The sequence below is a fragment of the Parasteatoda tepidariorum genome, chromosome 12, assembly GCF_982258835.1.
Source record: "Parasteatoda tepidariorum strain Cologne lab strain chromosome 12, Ptep-v5.0, whole genome shotgun sequence".
In the NCBI taxonomy this organism is placed as follows: Eukaryota; Metazoa; Arthropoda; class Arachnida; order Araneae; family Theridiidae; genus Parasteatoda; species Parasteatoda tepidariorum.
This window is the reverse complement of record NC_141766.1, coordinates 2,157,428-2,182,700: the sequence shown is the minus strand read 5'-3', so window position 1 is coordinate 2,182,700 and position 25,273 is coordinate 2,157,428. Positions and strand designations below refer to the sequence as shown.

Genomic DNA, 25,273 nt, shown 5'->3' with positions numbered 1-25,273 from the left:
TAAACTTGTAATTAAAGCTTATCTCCTGAATTTCAGTCTTTTAAAGGACATGCTAGTTTTAAAAAAGCTTTAAAAATACTTAAAATCTTCCAACTAAAAATTTTGTGAGGAAGCTTAATAGTAGACATTTCAAAGTATAAAATGAAGCAAAAAACATTCCAAAATATTAATTAGTGACTAAATAAAGAGTAGTGTAAGAATCATATAATTCTCCATAAGGTTAACATAGGGAACGAGGAAAGTAGAATCTCACTCCAAGACACCCTTAAATGATAGAATGACTTTACAGCATTAGTGCTATTTTTGTCATTCAACTTATTAAATACAATATCATGCCTGCAACTTCTTTCAGATTTCCTAAAAGTTATATGGATTTCCCCCCTTTTTTAGCTGAAAGCAAAATCTTCTGAATTTTTCAGTAAATTTTGAGGGGAAAAAATGAAAATCTTTCCAATCTTAGAGTTTATGAGCATTTTGTAAGACATCATACCATTCCTCATGTCATGATGGGAACTGTGGAGATGGTTGCCATAAAAAGGAGACTGTCTTTTTTGGAAGAATTTACTCTCTTCATTACATTACAGGAGGTCATCCAACATAAAAGAATAGTGTATCTGATGAGTGATATTTACTCTCAGTCAAAGTGTGGAAAGCAAGTGGCTTTCATCCTTCTGTGTCTTGAGTTTTCTCTCTTTTGATTGTAAAAGTTTGCATTTGAATATGTTAGGAGTTTTAAAATGAGCAAACACTATTTTTAATGAATCTTTACCAGTTCTGTGCGTTTTACTACTCTTTCTTACTATGTACTATTTTCTATTCATATCACTCCTATATCTTCTCTACCTATCCTATTTTGAGGGGAAAAAATGAAAATCTAGTAAATTTTGAGGGGAAAAAATGAAAATCTTTCCAATCTTAGAGTTTATGAGCATTTTGTAAGACATCATACCATTCCTCATGTCACGATGGGAACTGTGGAGATGGTTGCCATAAAAAGGAGACTGTCTTTTTTGGAAGAATTTACTCTCTTCATTACATTACAGGAGGTCATCCAACATAAAAGAATAGTGTATCTGATGAGTGATATTTACTCTCAGTCAAAGTGTGGAAAGCAAGTGGCTTTCATCCTTCTGTGTCTTGAGTTTTCTCTCTTTTGATTGTAAAAGTTTGCATTTGAATATGTTAGGAGTTTTAAAATGAGCAAACACTATTTTTAATGAATCTTTACCAGTTCTGTGCATTTTACTACTCTTTCTTACTATGTACTATTTTCTATTCATATCACTCCTATATCTTCTCTACCTATCCTAATAATTTAGGACTCAAAAATTATATTTGAAAAAACGCAAGAACAGAATCTATATGAAGCATTTTTTACAAATAATTTTTTAGCTGTCCAGGGCTTTTGGTTGAGCATAAGTAGCTAAACTTTATTAAGCATCTGTCAAGCATACGAAGCTACATCCATAGTCTGTAAACATGGTCTAATACAGACAAAAAAAGTTTTGAAACTCAAATATCTCGAGAAATATACACTAGATCAAAAAAGTAATAGTAGACGCATTTGATATTTTTACTAAAACGATCCCATGAAACCAAACTGGATTAGGGAAAACTTAAAAATGAAACCCTGTTTGACCTATAGGTTTATGTGTTTTGCTTCACAGATGGTGTTGTAACCAAGAAAATTAAAATAGGGCACAAATTGTTTAAAATGATGGTATCTAGAGTCTCATCAGCACATAAAAAAAAATAATTTTTTTTTTGCGTTTATAAAAATTTGAAAAATGTCTATTTTTATGTTCTTAATTTGATGTGTCTTGTGGAGATAAATGATTTCTTTGACTTGTAGGATACTAAATGATTCTTCGCTGTTTAGTTTACTAGTAGAACACTTGAAACTGAACAAAACAATGAATTTAGCATAGGTTGCAGAGGTAGGTGTCAATAAATGATGGATGACTATACTGTTAGTACATTAGATAGTCAAATGCATAATTTAGATTTAAAAGTAGCAAAGTTTTTATTTGCAAACAATATTGCTTTCAATGCATCCTCAACAAATGAATTTAGAGAAATATTAACAGCTTCTGACCAGGTTATGCTGCCACTACAGGCACTGATTAAGAAGGAAAATTATTAGATACAGCTCATGAAAATACTGAAGAAATACGGAAAACACAAAATACTAGTAGTACAGTAGAACCTCGATTAAGCGAGCTTCAATTAACCGAGGTTTCTGTTAACCGAGGCAATAACGAAGTCTAAATTTTTTTTCTCTTCTCCAAAATGAGGTTGGAAGAAATTATACATATATTAGTTCGTTGTCCGTGTTACAGGAACTTATTCCCCACAAAAGCACTCAACTTCCATGAAATATTACACCCTAAGAAGACAACATCCATGAATGCTTTGTTAACAGTGGTCATGTAACTTGTAAGTTTAATCATGTAAATTTTAAAAATACAATATTTTCTTGAGATTTGTGTTATTTTTGAAAATGCGTCTTTCGATATTTAACTAAGTATAGTTAAAAAAAATTCCATTTTACTTTTTAAAATTTACTACTGGAGTTGATTTCCTTTTTAAGTCTTTTTAGCTGTGAAACATAAGTTCATATATGTTTATTTTTATCATTTAAAAAACGTTCTATTGTTTTTTACTTTAAAAGTAGTTAAATTCGCAAGCATGGAAGGTTTTTATACATGGTTCCTATTAACCGAGATTTCCGATACCCTAAAGTAAGTAATGCAAGTGCAAAAATTTTTTTGCAACAATCATCAACCATATGGTTTATTGAAAGAGTGTCCTGAGAAATGTTGCCACAATTGTGCAATGCAACATTTGGATTGAAATTACCATGTATTGTATTGAAATTACCATAAATATGTTGAAATATTTACTGAAGATTTAGTGGAAATTTCTCAAAACACCATTTGAATTTTGGACAAGGTAGCAATTTATAAAGAAGCATGCATATCCAGAAGAAATATTAGCAAAACTGGGCGATGTTTTGAATAATATACAAACAGAAAAGACAGATATTTCTACACCTATTGAGTTGTAGCTCAATATATTTGAAAGGTAGCATATTTTTCTTTATAAGAAGCAAATTGTAAAAAGAATGAACCAAGCTCTTCTCCCTATTCATTATTTATCAAACAGGGTGAATCCTAAATATGTCCGGAAACTATTTGTCACTGATATGTCACAAAAAGCTGAGGAATAGTTAAGGGAGAAAAACACCCAAAATGATTTATTCTCTTTATGACCTACAAGTTAAGACCCCAAATAAAAATGTAATAAATTTAGTGCAGCACTGTAGTGGAAATTTAATTGAAATGTTTGCTAGTGATGATATTAGATTTTTATTGTTTTATGATAGCACTAAACAAGTGTTCAGCTAGCTCTGTCTCACTGGAACGAGTGCTTTCCACATGTGTATTAGTGTGCTCAAAACTTCAAAATAGATTAGAATTAGAAAAGACATTGAAATTGGTTAAAATTCACAGACATTTAAGACTAAATAATGGAACTAGTAACCTGATTATGATGTATTGGATCTGTATTTGTTTTAAATTAATTTAAATATATATGGAGTAACTATTTTTACATTATGATTTATGGTCAAATTATTATGTATTTCTGCTGGAAATTAATTTTATGTAAAACAGATTTTACATATGAAACCCATTAATTTCGTTACGACCGATGCAGATCTTTTTCTCCCCCCCCCCCAAGTTATATTCACTTTTCAACACAAAAATTTGAATATTGTATGTTTAGAATAAATATGTTTTGCATGTTTAGAATGCATGACATATGTTTTGCATGTTTAGAATGAAATGAAATATGTTTTGCATGTTTAGAATGAAATGAAATATGTTTTGCATGTTTAGAATAAATATGTTTTGATAGAGTGGGGTAACTCTTTAAAAGAGAAAGGGATAAAAAAAAAATTTATGACAGTTTCTACATATTATCACCAATTTAAAATCTGCCTTAGTGTAGGTTTTTTTGCACCCCTGGTTTTCCGAAACAAGTGCTAATTTGGGACGGCAGAGCATTCAACAGCATCTGTGTTTTGAAAACTGCCATTAATGTGTACTGTTTAGTAATAGTTAATTTTCCTGGTGGAGAGTCCAAGATCTGGAAATTGGGCAGGACACCTGGGTTTAACTGTCCTAAACCTTGAATTGGGCCTTGGTAAGACCTTAATAGAGGATAAAAATTCTATATATGATCATTGTTCTACATACTTAATACTTGATATTTTTTTATAAATTTAATTTGTTATCTAAAAATAAATAATAAAATATGGGAAATTTTTGATGCCTATTTAAATTACTAGAATTGATTAAATCAATCGATTATAAAGTTACAATTTTGCAGAAATAATGCTGTATGATAAATAATAATTTTATTCATATAGTATTTTTAGTTCGAAATTTCTTATTCAAAAGTTAGTCTTTTTTAAAGATTATTTTCTTCTGTTATATAATATATATATACAGTGAAACCTCCGTTGAGCGACACTCTCGGGACCAAAAAAATTGTCCGTTATGCGGAAGGGTATACATTAATAAAGAATACTCAAGCCATAAATTGCTTTTAGAATAATTGCAATGATTTAGAAATAATTGAATAATATATAAGAACTATTCACATTGACGTTTATTTAAACATAAGAAAATTATAATATTTATGATACAAAAAGAGAAGATTATGAAATCTAATATACATGCCTTTGTTATACTATTATCCAGTTGAAAAGAATGAAGTGATAGAAGTTTGTTTTAAGTGACTGCGACTCACCATATCTTCATGGTACATTTTTAAATCACTTAGCATCTTTACACCAATTTCATCATTTTTCGATAAATGAAAATGTCTTAGTTCCTCAATACAAGTTTGAACATCACTTAAAGTTTTTACTTTTGTTTCGTATTCTGAAAGCAGTTGAGTATCATTGTCTTCATTTTCACTCTCGGCATCAATATTTGTAACCATCTCAACAATTTCGTCCATATTTAAATCATTCTTTTGATATTTAATATTTTCGTCTATGTTTGCAAAATCATTACCGTTGACAACACTTTCTCCAGTCAAGCGAATCAAATTTGTTAATTCAGAAAAGGAATCATCAAAATTTGTGTCATCCGCGCCATCTGTAAGGATATTGCATTCTGATGTATCTTTTTTGAAGCCTGCCTTAGTAAAACAGTTTAAAATGGTTGAGCTTTTTACTTCTTTCCAGGCTGCTACTACCCTCAAAGAAGCTTGTAATGTAAAACATCAATTTTCATGTTTTCTTTATTTGGCCCATTTAAGCTCGTAATCAAGTGTTTCAAAATTAGTTGCCGATAAAGCACTTTGAAGTTTTTAATAACACCTTGATCAAGTGGTTGGCAAACAGATGTTACATTTGGAGGAAAGAATGCAATTTTTACATTCTTTAGTTTAATGTTAGGGTGAGGAAAAGAAGAACTTTTCTGTTCTTGCGGCCCATTTTTCTATCAAGTTCAAGCAACCACTCAGTCATTAAATCCTGGGTCATCCATGTTCGTCGATTTGCTTTCCATTTTATTCCAAACCTAAATAAATCCATTCCTTTAAAACATCTGGACTTATTTGATTTCCCTATAATCAATGGGGGCTTTTGTTCTCCCGTCATACTTGCGCAAAGTAAAATCATCAATCTTTCTTTTGACATTTTACCTCCTTCACACTTTTCACCTTTTAAACACAAAGTTTTTTCCGTCAATGCCCGAAAAGAAAGACCTGTCTCATCAGCATTTAATACGTAATCGGGTGCATAGTCCTCCAATAAGGAAAGCAGCTTTTCCAACCATTCCTTAACCATGTCAGCATACCCTCCAACTGCTACGGAATTTCCGTAGTTGCTACAAAAATTGGAGGTAAGCTACGGAACTACGGGTGAATAGTAAAATACTACGGATTAAACGAAAGCGCCTGTCCGATCTATCCGCTTTCGCTGTTGTCGTCTTTAAAGCTTGGTGACGTCACTGATTGCGTATCGCCGAAAATGACGTCATGAGTTAGCTTTGGTTGGGAGAAACCACGTGATTATGAAGGGTTACTCATTGGCGGCGCCATTCTAATCTGCCTGAATGCAGCTGTTCCTTGAGAAACTGCTTTCGTTTTTTGCTTTACACCGTGTGAAGTGAAGTGACTTCAATAAAAAATTTTGAAAACAACTTTGAATTTTGCTGCTCCGATGTTAAAAGAATGATACGTTTTTGTTTGAAATTTTACATTATTTTTCATCCAGCTTTTATCGCGTTAGTTTTTAAGTTGTGTATTTATTCTTAAATTTTATTGTGATGGATCGTTATTTGAAAAGATCTAATCAGGATCGGGAAGTTTCTAATGACGATGGATTACAAAAGAAGAAGAAGAAGAATCAAAAGTTTAGAGAGGAATATACTAAAAAGTTTCCTTGTTTCGTATCGGGAAAAGAAGGCTTTGCGAAATGCACTATTTGTAGTTCGGAATTCTCTATTGTCCACGGTGGACTGGATGATTGTCGCCGACACGTGATCGGTCCTAAACATTGTGCTACTGCAAAAGCTCAGGTGCACCAGCAACCTATTAACAATTTTTATTCTTCAAAATCAGAAGAAAATGGTGTGATTAAAGCTGAAGTATTGTTCGTACGGTTTTTAAATGAGCACAATATTTCTCTATCTGCTTCCGATCATTCTGGCGCCTTATTTAAAAAAATGTTCCCAGATTCCAACATTGCAAAAAAGTATGGGTGTGGACATACCAAGACCCAGGCAATAACTGTTTCCACTGCTGAGGGGATAAGAGAGAGTACTCTAAGTAAGCTCAGAACATCATTATTTTCTCTTTCCACTGACGGAAGCAATGACATATTAGATAAAAAGCTATATCCTTTAATTTTTAATTATTATGATGAAGAAAAAGGACAAATCCTATCATCACTGGTTTCTTTATCTGAATCAACTAACAACACTGGTGAGGGAATTTTTCAACTTCTTGATGGAGAGTTTAAAAAATATCTACTGAAGTGGGAGAGTTGCATTGCATTCAGTTCTGATAATGCTGACACAATGGCTGGATGTAATAAAGGTGTTTTGAGCTATATAAAACAGAAGCAACCAAATATAAAATTCATTGGATGCCCTTGTCATTTGGTTCATCTAGCAGCTCAAAAAGCTACAGCATCATTGCCCGTTGATGTGGAGAATTTGGTGATAATAGTTTTTTACTACCTTGAAAAGAGTAGTAAAAGAAAGTATGAATTTAAAAAACTGTCAGATAAAATGTGATGTGAAACTTCACAAGATTTTAAAACATGTTTCAACTCGGTGGTTAAGTTTAGAAAATTCTCTAAAGAGACTAGTTGAGCAGTGGGACCCATTGTTAATTTTTTTTTTCACAGTCTGATGTTAAAGAGAATGCTAGCTCAGAAAAAATAAAAGAGTTACTTAAATCAAACAAAACAAAGATATATTGTGTTTTTGTTACATCGATATTGCCTGTATTCACCAAGGTAAGTGTTGCCCTGCAAAAAGAGCAACCTTCTATCCATACTTTGTATGATGATTTAATGAGCTTATATTATGAACTTGTACGATTTGTTTCGCCTTCTACCATAAGCAAATCCAAATCTCTGTTACAAGTGAAATTTCAGAAACCTAAATATCAAAAACCTGATGAGTCTCTTATAATAGGATCAAGTGCTAGATCTATTCTGAGTGATCTGACGCCTGAAGATACAACTGAGTTCTTTTTGGCAGTGCGAAAGTTTTTTGTCACTGCATGTGAATATATTCTCAAAAAGTTTCCTTTAGAGGATGATTTTCTTAAGCAGCTTCTGTGACAAACATTTTGAAGAGGCAGAATGCAAATTTTGCATCTCATAAGTATTTTTATGATTTGTTTAATTGTGGTATTGACATTGATCAACTTGAGTTAGAATTTGCCTTTTATCAGGCAGACAATTTTCCTTCTGAAATTTTAAATCATACCAGAGTAGATGAGGCATGGCATAAAATTAGCCAGTTAAAGGATAACAATGGAATAAAGATATACATGGCTTTGTCAAAAATAATGCTTTCAATTCTGTCAATTCCCCATAGTAATGCTGGATCTGAGAGAATTTTTAGCATGATTCGTAAAAATCAAACTGATAATCGCTCGAGTCTGAGTATCAAAACATTAGAATCGGTTCTAATCACTAAATTAAGCATAGGAGTTTGTTACAATGCACAATTTACTGAGGATGAGTTAAAAAGAGCAAAAAATGCTTGTTATTCATCACTGAAAAAGCATAGAGCGGTTTAGATACTGTGTTTCTGTAATTAAGGGTATTTTTAATTAAAATCAGATTTGCTTATAGATTAGATTTCTTAATTAATGCTTTTACTCCTTAATTATAATAGATAATTTAAAGATTTGAAACAATTAGGCTATTGGTTAATGTCTATACAAATTCATTCCTCTTAAAGAATAAATTTTAATGTGTAAGCTTTAGATGATATAAGTTTTTAAATATTGTTTTCTAATTCTGAAAGTTTTATTAGGAAGAAACTCATTTATATAATCCATTTTTCTTTCAATAAATTGGTATTAAATTGTTTTCTTGATTTAATTGCTTTAAAATTTGGTGTAAAAAATATTTAATAGGAAACATCTTAGAATCTGACCTTCCTAAATAAAATAAGTAAAAAAAAATTTGGTAACAATTGAATGAATGTAGAGAAAAAGTTGTGGAGAGTTGACTTTTTGCATTTTACTGAGATGTTATATTATTTTTCTTTGAAATTTGTATAAATGTACAATAAACTTTCATTTGCAATTTAATAATTTTATATCCTTAGAATCCTTTATATCCTTCCTGTATGTGAATTAAAATTGTACTATCTAAATAACATGATTTTTTAAAAGTCTATGGCATTTGAATTTTTTGAAAAATTTCTCAATGTGAAATAACATTTTACGCTTGTTTCAAAATCTATTTTCTTATATTTATCAACTGCTTTTTGAAATTATAAGTGAATATAATTAAGTATCAATATGAGTATAGCAAATATTGCGGGATGCCGTAAATGAGTGTTGCGCGAGTGCTACTGATGGCTAGGTAGGCAAAGTTGGAGGGTATGCATGTCAGTATCCACAGAAGCGGACTCTCCACTTATTGATTAAAAAGAAATATGTCTCCTTCTGAACTTTTCTAACCATCCATTAGAAGCTTTAAAATCCTTTATCCCCAATTTCTCAGCTGCCTCTCCAGCCTTTTCCTGTATCATTGGTCCAGATACTGGATATTTTTTGCTTCTAACTTGAGAAAACCATTCAAAAATGCATCTATCAATTTTAAATCCACGTCCGTCTTCCGAAGATATTCTAATTTGGTTTTTATTTCCATTTTCGCACCAAAGTTTCTTAAGTTTTTCTCTATTTTTAATGATGTCTGCTGCCTGAGTCTTTCCAATTTTAAAGTGTTCGGCCAATTTTCGAACACTGCTTTTTTGATGTTTGGAATATTCTAAAAGTTCAATTTTTTCCTTTAAAGTTAAAACTTTACGAGGCATAGTTGAACAAGAAGAGACTTTCTCAAGAATGAAGATCTTTTAAAAGTTTTATCTCAAATACACTTTCAACAGATGTAGTTACAAAGAAATGAAAGTGTTTTTCATAACTACGCAGATATTCAAATTAGTCATATGATACGGAATGGACACTTCTATTTCTACGTCACGACCACACTCAGTTTCAATCAATACGTTTATCCCCCCATCACTTGATAAGAAACATGGTAATACCTCTTGAAAGTAAACCTCCAGTAAGGCATAAAAAAAGGAACAAGACAATGCTTACCTGTATGACACCAGGTTTATGGAGTTGTATTCACAATCGATCATTTGTCAAAAGTTTGAATAAGCGTTTGATTTATAGGAACACCTCCAAGTCTAAGATTTCTATTCTATTCTTTTAACCCAGATGGGATGAATGCAGGGTACAAACTGATTAGAAGTAGAAAGGGAATATCAGTGGGGAAGAGGAATGGATAACAATTAATGTGTCACTTTAACTTGTGGGGTCTCAAGACTGAGCATGTGGGGTCACAACTGTGTAGTCCAGATAAAAAGATCCAAAGATGCCGATGTCCGAAATATTTTACATGAGCAGAATCATTTTCCTTTCTTTCTAGCCAAAGATAAAGAAAGGTGACAGGAGAATGGTAGTCTTTAGAACTGAAATAGCTTAAAGATTTTAGTTATGGATAAGGCAAAAAATTTACTTGTTTTACAAAATGGTGGAGAGAGGCATTTTTATCTTAAATTTAATTGAAAATTTTTTTTTTTCAAATTAAAAAAAAAGTAGTGTCCGATTTGAAGAGGTAGAAAATAACGTTTCAGGGCAAAAATGACTGTCCGCGTCCTGTTAAGGGAGTGTCCGCATTGCGGAGATCATACATAATGGTTTTTTCATAAAAGATTTTCAGGGAATTAAAAATGTGTCCGTATTTAGAGGTGTCCATTTTGTAGGAGTGTCCATAACAGGAGGTTTCACTGTATATGCAGTGGAAAGTCGCGTATCCAGAATCAGTGGGACTTCTGAAAGTCCGGATACTAGATTTTTCCGTATAACTGACCCCCAAGGTAAACAAAGCTTTAAACGAACTGAATCTAATAAACAAAAAATAAACATTATTTTTCGGGCAATAATGTTTTAGTATTAGAATTATATCTAATCAATTAAAAGCAAAATATTAGAAAAAAATAATTATTGCTTAAAATATAGAAAACTAGAAAAGTTTGTCAGTTATGAAAATATTAATTGCTCTCTCCACCATTTTGAACTAGAACGATTCAAGCAAGAAGGGGAAATACCCGTCATTCATTAAGGTGGGTAGGTGGAGGAAAAAAATCTATTTCCTCCTTATTTGTCACTCAAGTTGAGGGCGGGGAAGTGACAAATTCTTATTTTCTCTCTCATCATTGCCTATCAATCAAGCATAATGGCGCGGCATGCTGATTGGGTTCTCTTTATTTTTTCTTGTGTGAGTGAAAGTGACTCCCCTTCCACATTAAAGTTTGCTGTGGTTACCCTTTCCACAGTATTTCTTCTTTCCCTAACACTCTAATAAAAAGGTTCCAGGAAATGCTTATTTTACTAGCCAGCTACATAGGAAGGCAGGGGGGAGGGGACTCAGTTGTGCTCTTTTGAAAACAAATCTCCCTCCTTTCCTGCATTCCAGTGGAGGAGCGTTACTAACGGTCACTCGACGGTCTTGGTAGATCTTCTGTTCCTCTTTCTGGAGGTTTATTGTTTCAATGCATAAATCACTAGAAGCTAGAAAAGGAAAAAACGAAAAGACTTCTTTTTTAAAAAATTTTTTAAGGAGATGTTTGTTTATTTTGATTGTTAAAAAGTGTCCGGGAAATCGACATCGACCCTTCCGGAAAAGGGACGTCCGGATATAGCACGTTACACTGTATATGTATATATATATTCATATATATATACATTTGCATATATATATATATTGACATATATATATTGACATATATATATTGACATATATATTGACATATATATATATATAGACATATATATATTGACATATATATATAGACATATATATATATAGACATATATATATGCATATATATATAAGCGCACCGGACAAAAAATTACTCACCCTTAGAGAAATCATGAAAAACATTTAATAACGTGTAACACCACCTCTGGATTCGATAACCGCCTGAATTCAGTTAGGAAGGGAGTCCACAAGGTTTTGTAGGTTCGTCGAATCCAATATAAGCTATTCGCTGTGGATTTAAACGCACAAAATTGCGAGGATGCTGATTTCGGCGTTTCACCCATTTTTCCAACATGTTCCACAAATTTTCAATGGGGCTCAAGTCAGGTGGTTTTGCAGGCCAGTCGAGATGTAATTGGGTGTCTGAATGTTCATAAAACCAGTTACATAGTCTTCCAGCTCTATGAAATTTGCTGTTGTCATCTTGAAAAATAGGGGTATCGACAACACACTCTTCATGAAGGTGTTGACTGAAAAGCGACATCTAATCATCTAGAATGTTCAAACAAACATGTTGGTTCATGTTAGTGACCACCTCAGTGAGAAGGCTCAATCCATGATAAGAAAAACGCCCCCAAAACATGACAGACCCACATCTGACGTTTTACCCATTGTTCCAACATGTCCCACAAATTTTCAATGGGGTTCAAGTCAGGTGATTTTGCAGACAGACCAGTCCAGATGTAATTGGGTGTCTGAATGTTCATAAAACCAGTTACATAGTCTTCCAGCTCTATTTAATTTGCTGTTGTCATCTTGAAAAATAGGGGTATCGACAACACACTCTTCATGAAGGTGTTGACTGAAAAGTTACATCTAATCATCCAGAATGTTCAAACAAACATGTTGGTTCATGTTAATGACCACCTCAGTGAAAAGGCTCAATCCATAATAAGAAAAACTCCCCCAAAACGTGACAGACCCACATCCGGCTTGAGCCTGACCTTGCACACAGTCAGGATGAAATGCTTCATCTGCTCTTCGTAGCACTCAACGAAGTGCGTCATTTGTATATAGGCAAAAACGTGATTTGTCAGACCATATTACATTTCGCCAGTCAGCAACTGTCCACATTTGGTGGCTTTTAGCCCACTGAAGTTGCACTGCTTTATGTGCCTGTGTTGACCTCTTACGAGATGTTCGACTCCAAATGTTCATTGAATGAAGCTCCCGTTGCAATGTTCTTTCCATAACACAGGGATGTGATTCTTCTGCGGATTCGTGGATTTCCGCTTTTTTCCCATTTTTCCCGCCAATTTCCGCTTAATTTTTTTTCCGCACAAGTTAAAATATTTTATGGGAAATTAAATTTTCTGCAAAAGTATTGAAGTCCTCATTCCTCTCTCAAACATTGATTTTCGTATTTACCTGATTTAAAAGTTGAATGTTGCGATTCTTAATCAGGCGATTTAAATGTCGTACATTACGATTCTTATTTACGAGATTTAAAAATCCAATATCGCGATTTGTAATTACGCGCTTTTAAAACCCTATGTAGCGATTCGTATTCACGCGAGCTAAAAATCCAATGTTGGGATTAGTTTTTGCGGTTGTAATATCAAACATCGATTTTCCTACTTATACGTGCTTTAAAAATTAGACAGTGGGATTCGTATTCGCGCTATTTAAAAATTACACATCGTGATTTGCATTTACGTGATCTGAAAATGACGCATCATGATTTGTATTTTCACATTTTTTAAATTTTATATAGAGTTTCATGTGAATTAAATTCATTTCGGGATTCATATTTATATATTCATGCAGTTTTAAAATTAATCATCGAGATTTATAATCACGTGGTTTACAAGTTTAAAAATTGCACTTTTTTGTCAAATGTTTGTGTGTGTATATATATATATATGTTACATATATTCATTCTTGAATTTCCTCTTCTTTACTTTCCAACTACTCTCATCCCTGCTAACAGGTTGGAATGGATCTTCATTTACTAACTGAAGCAATTCCTGTCGGGTTTGGAAGAGATTTTGATTGACAAGTCGTGAAGCACATCTGCTGTCCTTTTCATAGAGGATCTTTTTCCGACCAGAATTCTAACGTCGTCTTTCGTGACCATGTGTATTACACCATTGCTTGTAGGCTCGTTGAACAGTCCGCATCGAAACACCAACAAATCCCGCAACTTCATTCACCATATGACAATAGCCTAACACAATTGCCCCTTTTTGCCACTCTATCACATCCTTACACTTACCCATATTTACACACAATTTCCACTTCAAATAAAAATATCCCATTGATAGCTATTCGCCTTTAATCACGTTGAAGCAGTGCGCACGTTACTTGACCACTGTGTTATCTAACGAAACCTAATGATTCATCGATGCTTGCGCACTAGGGTGACTAATTTTTTGTCTGGTGAGCTTATATATATATAAAATTAGTTATACTTTATAGGAAAATAAAATAAAAATTATGAAAATAGTAGTTTTTTTTTATGAATATATATCTCCTCAAAATTATTTTTGTAAATAATTTAAAAGTACTTTTAAGTCTAAATTTTTGCATTTAAATATTTTTAAAAAAAATTTCTTAGATATTTGAATTTAGTTTATAATCAAGTGTTAGTTCTAAGTTATATTTATTACACTTAAGCATTGTATAGATAAAATTGTTACATAATTTGGTTTGAGTAAGAATTTTTTAAAATTTCAGATAGGGGGATTTTGAATGGGACATACTAAACTATTAGGTCCTAAGCCTTGGCAACCATAACTGAGTCTCCAATCCTAGTGATTATCAAGCCACTCAATAGATTAAACAGTTTTTTTCTCCATCAAAAATTAGTGTTTAAGCAACACAAAAATTCTTTTTAAATCTATTTTCTTACCGAAACTCTTTTCTGTTGAGCTTCAATCTGCGCTTTTCATGATTAGTAAACTTCTTACCTTTTGCAGAGTTCATTTAAACTTCAAAGAAATGTATGATCAATTTGCAAATTTGAGAGTTGATAAAATCATCATAGTTGCAGCAGTATTTTATCTAGTATATAAATATTTGTTCAGAATTCTGAAGTTTGTTCAGAATAAAAGTATTATTTTTATAGGATAGATGCAAAATGTTAAGTCCGTAGCTGGAATATTCAACCATAAAACAAAATTCCAGACGTAATTCTGTTCTTTGTTGACAGGCTGAAAGTGTTTCAGAAAAATTTATATACGTTTTTAAAAACTCAACAGTCACTCAATCTGTTTTTAAAAATTGATAAATTTGTTTTTTTGTAATTTTTAGGGGTAAAGAATGTATTTATTTTTTAATATTTATTATTGTTTAAATTATTATGTTATGCATTGTTGCAAAAAATCTTAGGCTTTCCGAATTTCTGACGTTGGCAGATCTAATATGTACTTTAAAAAATTTAAAAAAATTCAGACTGCAGTAAATCACATTTTGTTCATGTTTTTGTTCGTTGGGCTGCATTTTCAGGATGGTGATGGGTTTTTAACATGGGGCAATTGATAGTAATTTTTTAGTAGACATTTACTTCATTTAGTGAGCAAATGATCCTCACTAGTTATGCACTCCACAGTATTTCCCTCTGGTAGTCCTGGCGAAAGCTCAACTTATCTTCCACACCACAGTAGAATCTTAAACTTTGAAGTTAATTTAATTTCTGATTGCCAAATTATTTACTCACCTCTTTGAGGCTCCAGAACACCAACTTACTCTGAGTACTTTTACACTGTTTACAAGATTGAAGTTTTACCGGATCAATACCTCTTGATATAAGATCTACAGAATTCTGTTGAGAAAATATTTGATGCCACTGTTTGATCACAGTTAGTTTTTTAATAATCGATACCCTGTTTGCAACAAACATCTGAAGCTTGACTTGAATTGTGCTTTCTGCCCAGATAAAAGTTTTAGAAACTTCTAGATTTATAGCACTTAAGATTTTCTCATTATTTTCACTAAAAGCACTAAGGTCTAATTCAGAAATTATTTTTAGGAGTTGTGCATGATTATTGTTAAATTTATTATAAATAGAGGGCATTCAAGATTTTGACTTATTCTGTCAAAAATATTGTCTATTTTAAAGAATAATAACTTAATAAAAATATTATGATTTTACATATTGTTTAATTTATATTTTAAAATAAGTTGTTCGTGAGTCTAATTATGCAGTGATTGCCTTAAAAAAATCTTTTTATGTATTTTTTCAGTAAAAAATTATTCAAAAGATGTATTTGTCCCTTCTATACAATTATTCTTTTAAGTTTATATTATTCATTACATAAAAAATCTTTTAACTTAATAATTGGTTTTTACAATAAAGTCTTGGTACAATCATGTTATGTTATATTTTTGAATTTTTTTTTTTTTTTTTTTGAAGTTTCTCATTTAACAGAAAGGATGTAACAGAGAGGACAAAGCTAAATGTCCCCGCAGTTACACAAGATGTAAACAAAGCTTAAGGTTAGCTATTAAAGAAGAACTCTAGGAATGTAAACAAGTGCTAACGCATCCTGGTTTATCTAGTTTAAACCAGTTCCCCCATTGTTAGAACATTATTTTTATACAAAACTGTCTTTTTTTTTTATTTGATAGTGTTATAGTTAAAAGTTTTTCAAGTGAGTAATGAGAGAATATAGAACTAGAATGCCCCAAGAAAAAGAAAATAATTGTAAGAAGAAAGATAAAGAATATAAAACAAAAATGATAATATAAATATTTTGAAGAAAAACTTTAACAGAGAAATAGATAAATTGAAAAAAAAAGGATAAATAAAAAGGCACTGATACCAGCAGTAGAAATTCGGGAAGGATTTTCTCTTTACAATGCTCCTCAGATATTGGAAAGTTATTAATAAGTGCATTATCTGAATCTCCAAGAAAATGTTGTACCATTCTATGCAGACTCAGTGAATCTGTAACCTTATTACTAGAACATAAGAAACAGCCTTTTAACAAAGTTTCTGGTGAAACAAAAAAAACTTGCTATAAATTTCTACTCATCTGATAAACTTTCTTACCAGATTTCTGGTAGAGCTGAGTGTGTGATTGTCAGAGGAAATGGACAGAAAGTCACAGAAAAAAAGAAGAAAAAAAAACGCTGTGTAACTTGATGGAAGCATATCAAGCTTTAAAGCAGTTGCATCTGAGCATAAAAATTGGCAAATCTAAGTTTGCTGTTTACAACCTATCTATGTTTTATGCATAGATAAAACACCACATGTGTGTGCATGTGCTATTCACGAAAATCTGAATTTACTATTAAAATCACACAGTTTGACAAATAAGGACATGGAATTAATAAATCTGGCCACTTGCGACAATTGCTCAATTAATTGTGTGAAAAATGTAAGAATAATTTCCTTTTTAAGCAGTTTGTGATAACAATTCTTGATCATCAGTTACAAGAGCCTGTAAAATGGTATCAGCGGAACAAAAATAATAGCAGCAAAGAATGTGCTCAATTTCATAATTAAGGCATACTGTCCCAGTTTGAGTTCCAATAAGAAAAATTTTTATTACACTGCTATGAAAAATCAACACAATCTGAGTATTTTAAGCAGCTTAGGCAGAATCTCATTAAGTGTGTTTTACAAGTAAACTTTAGTGAGAACTTTACCTTCCTCACTCAAAAGGAGGTGAAGTCAGCTCATTGGACTCACAGGCAGTGCTCTTTATACACTGCTCTTACTTGGCTTCCTCAACTATATTGTATGAAGAAGAAGAAAAAAAGAAATTGTAAGATATGTCACAGTCAGTGACTATATGTAGCATGACAAATATGCAATCAACACCATCAGTGAAATCCTATTTGATAAACTTAAATGGTGTAAACTTAATAAACTTGATAAACTTAAATTAACCTCTAATTGTGTAACATTTTCCTTAACCATCCCGAATTAAACAAATAAAACTGCCTTTAAATCATGCTTGAAATTGCTGGTAGTTAAAATTAAATTTTAATCTATGTTAGTATTAGCTATCAAAAGGTCGATGAGCAGTGCCTCAGCGTGTAGACTAGACTGTATATTTTTCCTTTAGTGATTCATTTTATCTTTCCTTCTTTTAGGGGGGGGGGGAGAAGATGATGATTCTCGATGTTTCTGTATCTTGTGCATGTGCAAGTGCAAGAGAATTCTTTATTTTTACAACTCGAAACTTTTTGGTTTCTGAGGCAATTAAAATAGTTATTTTAATTTGATTAATTCCATTCTGTATTTTGATGTAAAATATTCTAAATGGAATTCCAGAAAATGTTCTGCCCCTATAATATACGCAAATGTATCGGGTTGTTTGGAAAGTAATTTCGTTTTTCCGACGGAGGATTTAATTGTATTTTTTCGAACCCAACTTCACACTTAAGCCGCATTATCATTATATGTTTTGATAGCTGATATAGCAAGGCTTGTGTGTGAAAAAGTTCAATTAATTATACGCAGTAGTTTTATGGTTGGTGCCCTTTTAAATATGGTGAGCAATAAACAGCATTTTCGTCATATTTTACTTTTTTACTGTAGAAAAGGTCAAAATGCTGCTCCTGCCATAAAAAAATTTAACGATGTGTATGAATAAGATGTGTTGACAGTACGCCAGTGCCAGAATTGGTTTGCAAAATTTCGATCCGGCAATTTTGATGTCGAAGATGCACCACGTTCTGAAAGGCCCGCTGAAGCTGATAAAGACACAATAAAGGCATTAGTTAATGCAAATTGGCGAATAACCGCACGTGAGATTGGTGAGAGGTTAAATTTATTGAATTAAACTGTTTATGACCACTTAAAAGGCCTGGGTCTAACCTCGAAGCTCGATATATGGGTTCCTCTTCTCAGGGTGAGAAATTTGTGTCGTCGCATTGACATCTGTGAGTCACCTCTCAAACGTCATGAAAATTATTCATTTTTGAAGAGCATCATTACTGGGGACGAAAAATGGGTTGTCTAGAACAATGTCAAATGCAAGAGATCATGGAGCAAAACGATGAACCTGCTCAAAGCATTTCGTAAGCCAATATCCACAAAAAAAGATGATGCTGTCTGTTTGGTTGGATTTAAAATGAATGGGTTTTTTTTTTTAGCTTTTACCGGATAACACAACACTTAATTCAGAAGTCTACTGTCATCATCTGGACAAACTGAATGATGCTCTTCAACAGAAAAGGCCAGAATTAATCAACAGAAAAGGTATAGTGTTCCACCAAGATAATGCGAGAACTCATACAAGCTTGGTCACTTGCCAAAAGCTTTTACAGCTAGAATGGGATGCACTGCCACACCCACCATATTCTCCAGCTCTGGCGCCTTCGGATTATTACTTGTTCCGGTCGCTACAAAACTTTTTGGACTGTAAAACCTTTACTTCAAATGAAGAGATCAAAAATCTCCTAGATCAGTTTTTTGCCAGCAAAGACCAAAAATTTTATTAGCGTGGAATCATGCTACTACCAGAAAGATGACAAAAGGTGTTGGACCAGAATTGTCAAAAAATAATTTAATAAATTATTTATTCATTATGCGAAAATTTTCTTTCATTTTCCTCCCAAAAAACGAAATTACTTTCTGAACAACCCAATATGATCTAATGACAAAACATTAATTTCATTTTTAAAATTCCATTTAGAATTTTTTCATCCATTGGAATACTTGAGACATACTGAGAGATTTTTATTATTACATTTCGAATTTATCTACCCTTTGAACTATAATATAAATCTATTTCTTAAGGCAATTCTAATGGTTTGACCCAAGAATCTGCTTTTCTTATATTTTTAAACTCCTAATTACCGAATCCCGTGTTTAGTTAATTTGATCCAAAACTATTCTTTGTGCTTTCTTTTCATTTTTTAAACAAATTTGACGAGAGTGCTCAAGTTCTCTTTATACTATGGCTTTAACTTTTGAATAATCCTCCAATTCATTATCTTTTATGTATGTAATTACATTTGTGGCTTTTTTTTTCTCTTGACAAGTTGAGAATTTCCGATTTAAATTTATCCAGAACATTTATAAAGATGAACATTCTCTCTAATGATGAAAAATATCGCACCAGCCTTCTGGTCTAGTTTTAATTTTAAAGTTCTTATACTCTTAATGAGAGAGTCTAAACAGTCTTTTTTTTTTTTAATCATTTTCAATGAAACTTTTGCTCTGCAATTTTGCTTGCAACTTAGCAAGTTCCAATTTCCATTTCGCTTGCTCCACTTTTAATTTTCCAGTTTAAAGTATCTACTCTCCATCTTTTCATCTGCCAATAATATTATTTACTTTAATTTTGACTAATGTAGTGTCACTTTTATATATATATATATATATATATATATATATATATATATATATGCCTTGCACTGCTTTTGATAATATCAGTTAATACTGCAGTAGTTTTTTCATCTGAAAATTTTAAATTTAGTTCAACAGCAATACACTGGTAATCTTTTTTAGCACCTTTGAACATTTTATACTTTAATTTATATTCAAATCTCACATACCTTAAGATTTGAGGTAATCCGTAAGGATGATGATGATGCATCTAACTCTGCATACTACTTTTAATTAAAATATTTTGGCTAAGTCACACGCTGGTTTTTTACAAAACACAGGTTTTCCATACTTTGGGACCACAAAATGGTCCTGATAATATCTCAGTTAGTTAGTCTTTATTGTAAATAAAAAAAATCACCACCATAGAATCATAAATTTTGAAATTTATTTTATTTCTGATAGCCGAAATATTCACAGACCACTTTAAAGCTGAATCATTTGGGCTAATATGAGACATTAGGTACAATTACAGGATATTTTGTTTAGATTTTCTTTTTTGTTTTACATGTGTTTCTAGTCATCCTAATTGATTTTATGTATAAAATGTTATTTTTATATTTGCCTGCATCTTCATATTCTACTATTTGTATGTTTCAGCCTTCAATCTACAAGACTTACTGCAGCTTAAAAATGAGGCCTGAGACATTTTGTGACTTTTTGTTATCCAGTGAAGTTGGTTTCAGCTCTTGTGAAGTAATTGGTAGAATAACAAATTATGCTAAAGGTAGTTACTATAGTCATATTTATTAATTTCAAACTTATTATGATTATTTAATTTATATACTCTTTTTTCTCATTTTTATTGAAATCTTCATTTTTTTTAAATGTATTTTTGAATTAAATATATATTTTGCTTAAGTTAAGAACAAACGAAGTTCTGCTTTACTAAATTAACTTTAATGATAATATTAAATTTATAAATTATCAACATTATGTATTATGTGAATTGACAATTTTTTTTAACCTACCTATGAATACCAGGATGGCTTTCCATCACTTGTGAGGTCTAACAATTGGACATGTTTTTCCTTTTTTTTCTTAGATTTATGGTACTAAGATTATTTTTAAGATTTTCAGTTTTGTTTCCCCCTGTTTGTTTTTATACACTTCATAATTAGATTACATTGCATCGATTAATTATAGATTCACTAAGTGTTTACAATGCCATACATTTAAATTTCTTTCCTTCTTGAATTTCAGTTTCAGCAGGTTTGCATATCTGACTCGTTATCACATTCGTAGTTTGAATTTTACTTCCTTTTATTCTTAAAGGATACTAAAATAAGTTTTAATGTTTTGTAGATAAATTTAGATGTTTATAGATTATGTTTTGTAGATCGATAAAAGAACTGCCTATTCTTTTATCTACCTTAGTATTGTTTTTTTTTTTTTTTTTTTTTTTTTGTAAAAATTGCTATTACATTATGAATATACTTTCATTACTGTTTATTTTTGTACTGTTTACGACTGCAACAGTAAAAATAATTGACAGTTAGAATGATAGATCCTCAGAAATTTTTGGGATTTTTACATGAAAAAATGTATTAGCTGTAATTGGTGCTATTCTCTGTCAAATCAAATATTTGTGTGAAAAGTATATTTTGGTACTTATTACAGAGTTGACAGCATCTCATCAATAAGTAAGTTTCACCAAAATATTATATAAAACTGCACAGTTCGCAAAATATTTCATTTTCTCAAAAAAAAAAAAAAAAAAAACATATTTTTCATGACATTTTGATATTTTCTAAGAAAGGGGAAAATGTGCATCTTTTTAATTAAAAAAGAAAAATTGTTCCTTGACTGAAATGAAGTTTAGAGGAGGAGATTGATGCAGTAAGAACCCGACTATCTAGAATTAAATTTCTAAGTTTTTTTTTTTTTTTTTCAAAAAATTTGTTTGAACATTCTAAAATTCGAATCAGTTGTCAATGAATGCTCCCCCTTCTTTAATGTAATTGTAATATTAAAGTTATTATATTATTATGTTATTATATTGTTATTATACTATTAATAATGAATGCTCCCCCTTCTTTAATGTTATGTTAACATAAGCAAGCATTTAGTTTAAACAGAACTATTTTTTCTCCAATTCACTGCTAAACTAAAACAGCTCTAGTTTAAGCAGGGCTCGAAAAACCGCCCGTCCGCCTGTCCTCGGCAGTCAAAAATTCTCCGCAGACAACGAATTTCTCGATTCCGACGTCCGCCCGGACGGCTGTTTTTCCGATAATGTTCATGATACATTTTCAATTTTTGTTATCTTACAAGAGTCTAGCGCCTCACTTCTAAAATGACCCTCTAATCTAGAAATCCCATTAATTCCTTCGTCAGACCAAATGCTCACGTAATCGGTAAACAAAAGAAAAGTTGCTGTGTGCATGTGCATTTGGACTTCTAACGAAGGAATTAACAGAAACCTCTGTAAATCATTGGCTTGATTGTATAACTGGCAAACGTCATATTTGATTCATTTAAAAAAGGCAGTACCCTCGGATAAATTGACATTCCAGATAACTTGACCTTTGTCATTTAAATTATTTCATAAGAGATAAATTATTTCATAAAAGAAATAAATTATTTCATAAAAGAAATACTGGGTTTCTATTAGTTACCTTATTACTGTATAATGTAATCCTAGTAACTACTAATTCATTGTGCAATTTATATAAATGTTTGTAATAAATAAGAGAGAATTATATTTTTATTTATTTAGAAGATACGGGTTAGTTTCAAAGGAGGACGGGTACATTGTTGGGCAAGCCGTCCTCGGGGACGGGTAAAATTTCTGAGTTTTTTCGAGCCCTGAGTTTAAGCACACAGTTGTGTCGTGGTCAGATTTCAAGAGAATTAGAAATTTCTCCTCAGAAAGAAGGGAAAATATTAGTAAATGAATATAAAAAAATGATAAATTTTTATTTTTATGTTTTATGATGTTGAACCTGTTACTTGTTGAAGTTTATTTGGATTGAACTCATTTCACCAACTTAGAGAAATTCAGCTATTTTGTTTAATTTTATTTTACTTTATTTGTTCAGTAAAGGAAAATTTAAAAAAATAATGTAATTTATTGTTTTTCAATTGACAACTTTATTGCCTGTGCCAGCTACATGAATATCATTCATTATTCATCATTATTGAACAAGAGCAGAAGTAATGAATATAAGTAGATTTGGATTAAATGCTGAGGATTTTCTGTTTTTTGTGTTTTCTTCCAATTTGCAATTTTATTTTATTAACTTTGTCTTACATTTGCTTATATTATGGCATTTAAATAATTTCTAATTTACTTATTTAATTTTTGCTGCAACAGTTACCGGAAAATGAAGTAATATAAAAAACTGAGATTTTGAGTACTAAAGTTTTGTTTTGAGTATTAAGAACAATTAATTTTTTTAATAAACTTGTATTTTTATTATAAGGCAGCATTTTTAAAAGCATTTCTGATACTTTTTTGTTTTTATTTCTTTTATTGTCAACTGCATGATATGATGTAATAAAATGGTAGTATTACAAAAAAAAACTTTTAGCTGTAAAGTTTTGTTTTAGGAGGTAAGAAGGATTTTTCTTCCAAATTTTTGTTTTATTGAAAAAAAATTTTGTGTTGCTGTATTTTTTAAGAAAAACTCTGATAGACTTCCTGTCTTTAATTGTCATGGAGAAAAAATTAGATTTTTTGCTTTGTTTAAAGAGTTAAGAATGATGTTTTTCTGATATTTTCCCTCTCAAAAAAATTTTGGTTTTTATATTTGTTTTCATTATCTTACTGCATTTTTTAGAGCACATCTGATATTCTTTTTATAATCCCTTTTTTTCAAAAAATATGATAATAAATATGGATAAATGTGATTATCAGCTTTAAAGTTTTGTTTTAAGAATGAAGAACTCAATAGTTTTTTTGTTTTTATTTATTTTTTCTTTCTAGCTGATAAAACATCTTTCATTTATGTATCTTTATTCTGTGTAAGCAATAGATCTAATATGCCTTTTTTTCCTTCCCCCTTTGCATTTCTTCTTTTCTTTACTGCTCAACATTTTTTCTAGAAACACTGACTAAGGATTTTGGTGTCAAATAATAAAAAGAGATAAGAGTTTTATTTTTTTTATCTTTACTTTCTAGCATTTTTTCATGCATTTAATTATATTACTGTGTATTTAATAATTTAGATATATAAATATTATAGTTTTTTCTGCTTTTATCATTATTTTGTATAAGTGTCGATTGCAGTAATTTATTGTTTAATTAAGCAGCAAAGCTTACCCCCTGAAAATAAAGTAATATTAAATATATATTTTCAGTGCTCTAGTATCCAAAATGTGCTGATACATTTCAAATAGTTGGGCTCTTACTGTATTTTAAGTATATGAGTTATTAATTTTTTCATGCATCACAATTCTTATTCACATGATTTACTAATCACAAAATTTGGGATTTTTACTAAGATCCTGGGTGCTAGGAGCTCAGATCTCATTGAAAAGTTTGATACTTTAAAAAAGAGTCCAGAGTTAAAAATGTAATTCTTCTAAAGCAATCAAATCAAGCAATAAAATAATAAAAAATTGATCAGTTCAGATTTCAATTATTTTTGGCATGTTTCTTAAACCTGCCTCTGACATGAAAAACATATAGTTTCTGTAGTATTTGCTTCTGAATTATACAGTTTTGAAAATTCACTAATTTTTTATATTTTTTAAACAACTGTAACAAGAGAACTATTTATCTTAAAGAACTTAATTTTGTATTATTTTGTTTATTTTTTAATTGTCTTATAATTATGTCTTATTATTATTATGTAATAACATGGTTCATTTAATTTTAAAATTAATTTAAACGAAATTTAAATTTTTTTAAAACTATCAAAATTTTAAATTTTTTTCAAAAAAATACATGAACTGTTTCAGTAACCTAACTATTCATCGTCTGACTAACTAGAATTTTCGAAAGTTTGTAATTTTTTTAGCAATATCGATTTGAACAATCAAAAATATATTACAATCAATTGCTGTGAATTGCCCACTGATAAATTTTGCATAAGTATAAACAAGCATTTATCATTCCCACCTTTATCATTTATCAAGACTGCACTAATTCTAAAGTATAGCTGTATCGAGCTCAGGTTTCAAGAAAACATGAAGTTTTCCACTACTCAATAAGAGAGGAAGGGGTAGATGGGGGTGAAAACGAGAATGAGAAGATAGTTTTATTGTCAATAACATAAAGAGATCAGGATTGGGTTTTATGGTGTTGTCTACTTAATGATTCTTTGAATTAAATTCATTAAATCACTAATCGTGTGTAGCGTTTTTAAAAAGTAGTTAAGTTTTTTTTTTTTTTTAAAGTGCTTAAAGGTGCTAATTATTGAGTTTATAAAAAGGGTTTGATTTTC

The 25,273-nt window shown here is 31.0% G+C and overlaps 1 protein-coding gene across 3 annotated transcripts in view; it reads left to right on the top strand.

Annotated features, from left to right (window-relative positions):
- The window catches only part of LOC107445896 (U6 snRNA methylphosphate capping enzyme Amus), a 67,608-nt gene that overhangs the window by 29,743 nt on the left and 12,592 nt on the right, over nt 1-25,273 (top strand). For all 3 annotated transcript variants that reach the window (XM_016060385.5, XM_071188356.2, XM_071188355.2), the window contains one exon: nt 20,484-20,610. In XM_016060385.5, coding sequence (XP_015915871.2) covers nt 20,484-20,610 — 127 coding nt within the window. The remainder of the gene's footprint in view (nt 1-20,483; nt 20,611-25,273) is intronic.